This window comes from Nannospalax galili, unplaced genomic scaffold (genome assembly GCF_000622305.1).
Source record: "Nannospalax galili isolate Female #2095 unplaced genomic scaffold, S.galili_v1.0 scaffold209, whole genome shotgun sequence".
NCBI classification, from domain to species: Eukaryota; Metazoa; Chordata; class Mammalia; order Rodentia; family Spalacidae; genus Nannospalax; species Nannospalax galili.
In genome coordinates, this window is record NW_008360319.1 from 1,630,902 (window position 1) to 1,632,608 (window position 1,707).

The window sequence follows — 1,707 nt, forward strand, 5'->3', positions numbered from 1 at the left end:
GGAGGGGGGGGGGGCCGGAGCGCGTTCCGCAGCCGGGCAGCCGGGCGAGCTCCCTGGCTGCTCCCTGTCCGCTCCCTGCGCTCCCGCCCAACCATGTTTCTGCTGCTGGGGCTGTGCCTGGGGCTGCCCCTCTTCGTCCGGTCGCAGGAAGAGGGTCGGAGCCGGTTTGATGCCTCGGAGCAAGTAAGTGGGAGAGCTGCGGGGCGTCGGGGCGCTGTCCCTTGCCTCTGCCTCCCTGGGCCGCGTGGCTTCGGGACAGGAGGAAGGGAGGCTTCAGCCCCCTTTGCATCCTCACGCCCCCTTCAGCCTTCTGCATGCGAGTTTTCCCATGTGGAAACTCGTGGACCACTTCTGCGTGGTCCTCAGCGCCTGCCCTGAGTTCGAGGTTTCCGCAGCGTTGAGCCTGGAATTCAAAATTCCCTCAGTCAGGTGATCCTGTTGTCTGTCAGATTTCTCCTTGTTAGTTTCTGAAAGGGACTCAATCTCTTTCAGTTCGTTGCAACTACCCATCTTGATTAGTAGTGTGAGGCAATTAGCTCTTAGCCCTCATCCACGGAGAAGACCTAATAAAAAGTCCCGAACTCCTGGAAGCCTCGGCTTTTCCCAACTAAACACGACTTCCCTTTCTGTCCTTATCAAGCGTTAGTTTACAAGTGGCCCCAGTGGTCAAGTCAGCGTCAAGAACCAAAACAGCTTGGATGCTCTGTGACTTCTCAGGGCTGTGTTTTAGCCTGCCAGTGAATAAAACCTGCAAATGGGAGATTCTCAATTCAGTGTCTGACGACTGGAAAGGTTCTCTGAAGACTTTAAAACGGACGCATTAATAGCCTTGTAGAAGTGACTGTCACAGCTGAAGAGAACTTTGTTGTTAACAGATGTTATTTAGCTCAAAGCATGTTTTTGTGGAATGAGAGGAAGACAGGAGCAGGTTCCTAAGATGAGTAAAAATCCCAAGATACTTTTTGGTGGTATAGGAAAAGTGCAGGTTTTGGATCCAGGGAGAGGCTGGTCCCCACTCTACCACAGAGAGTTGTGTGGTCTGGGCACTCATTAGTTTTGGAATGCAGTTGCTCAGCACACTTCCCACCCCAAGACAGGCCGTTCTGTGTTGCTAGGGATGGCCTTGAACTTGTTATATAGCCCATGATGCCCTTGAACGCACCATCTTCCCATCTAAGTCTCCTGAATTGATGCTGGATTTGCTGGTCTGCTTGCAGTTTTCTTTTCAGCAAATTTGTAAGGATTCAGCGAGCTTCTGTTAAGGGCCTGGTATACAGTTGGCACTCAGTACATGGAAGTATTTAGTAAGTAATGCTTGACTGCCTGGATTTGAATCCTAATTTGCCACCAGCTCTGCCACCTTGGGTAGACGGCTGTATGTCTCAGCTTTTTGCTTGTAAAGTGTAGAAAAATAGTATGATTGTGAAGATTAAATGGATTCAGATAATGTGTGGTTCCAGTGGGGTTGGCCCTTCACATTAGCTATTGCTTGCCAGCTCTGCCACCTTGGGTAGACGGCAGTATGTCTCAGCTTTTTGCTTGTAAAGTGTAGAAAAACAGTATGATTGTGAAGATTAAATGGGTTCAGATAATGTGTGGTTCCAGTGGGGTTGGCCCTTCACATTAGCTATTGCTGGTAGGCTCCTACAGTGGGATTGCTGAGTGAAGGAATTTAGGGCAAAGATCTTGAAACTTTGGGCGGGGCGG

At 50.4% G+C, this 1,707-nt stretch overlaps 1 protein-coding gene across 1 annotated transcript in view; it reads left to right on the forward strand.

Moving 5' to 3' along the window:
• Positions 1-21: 21 nt before the first annotated feature.
• Positions 22-1,707, forward strand: part of Itih5 (inter-alpha-trypsin inhibitor heavy chain 5) — a 124,301-nt gene continuing 122,615 nt past the window's right edge. Inside the window, exon 1 of the mRNA XM_008825126.3 lies at positions 22-183. Coding sequence (XP_008823348.1) covers positions 94-183 — 90 coding nt within the window. The 5' untranslated portion in view covers positions 22-93. The remainder of the gene's footprint in view (positions 184-1,707) is intronic.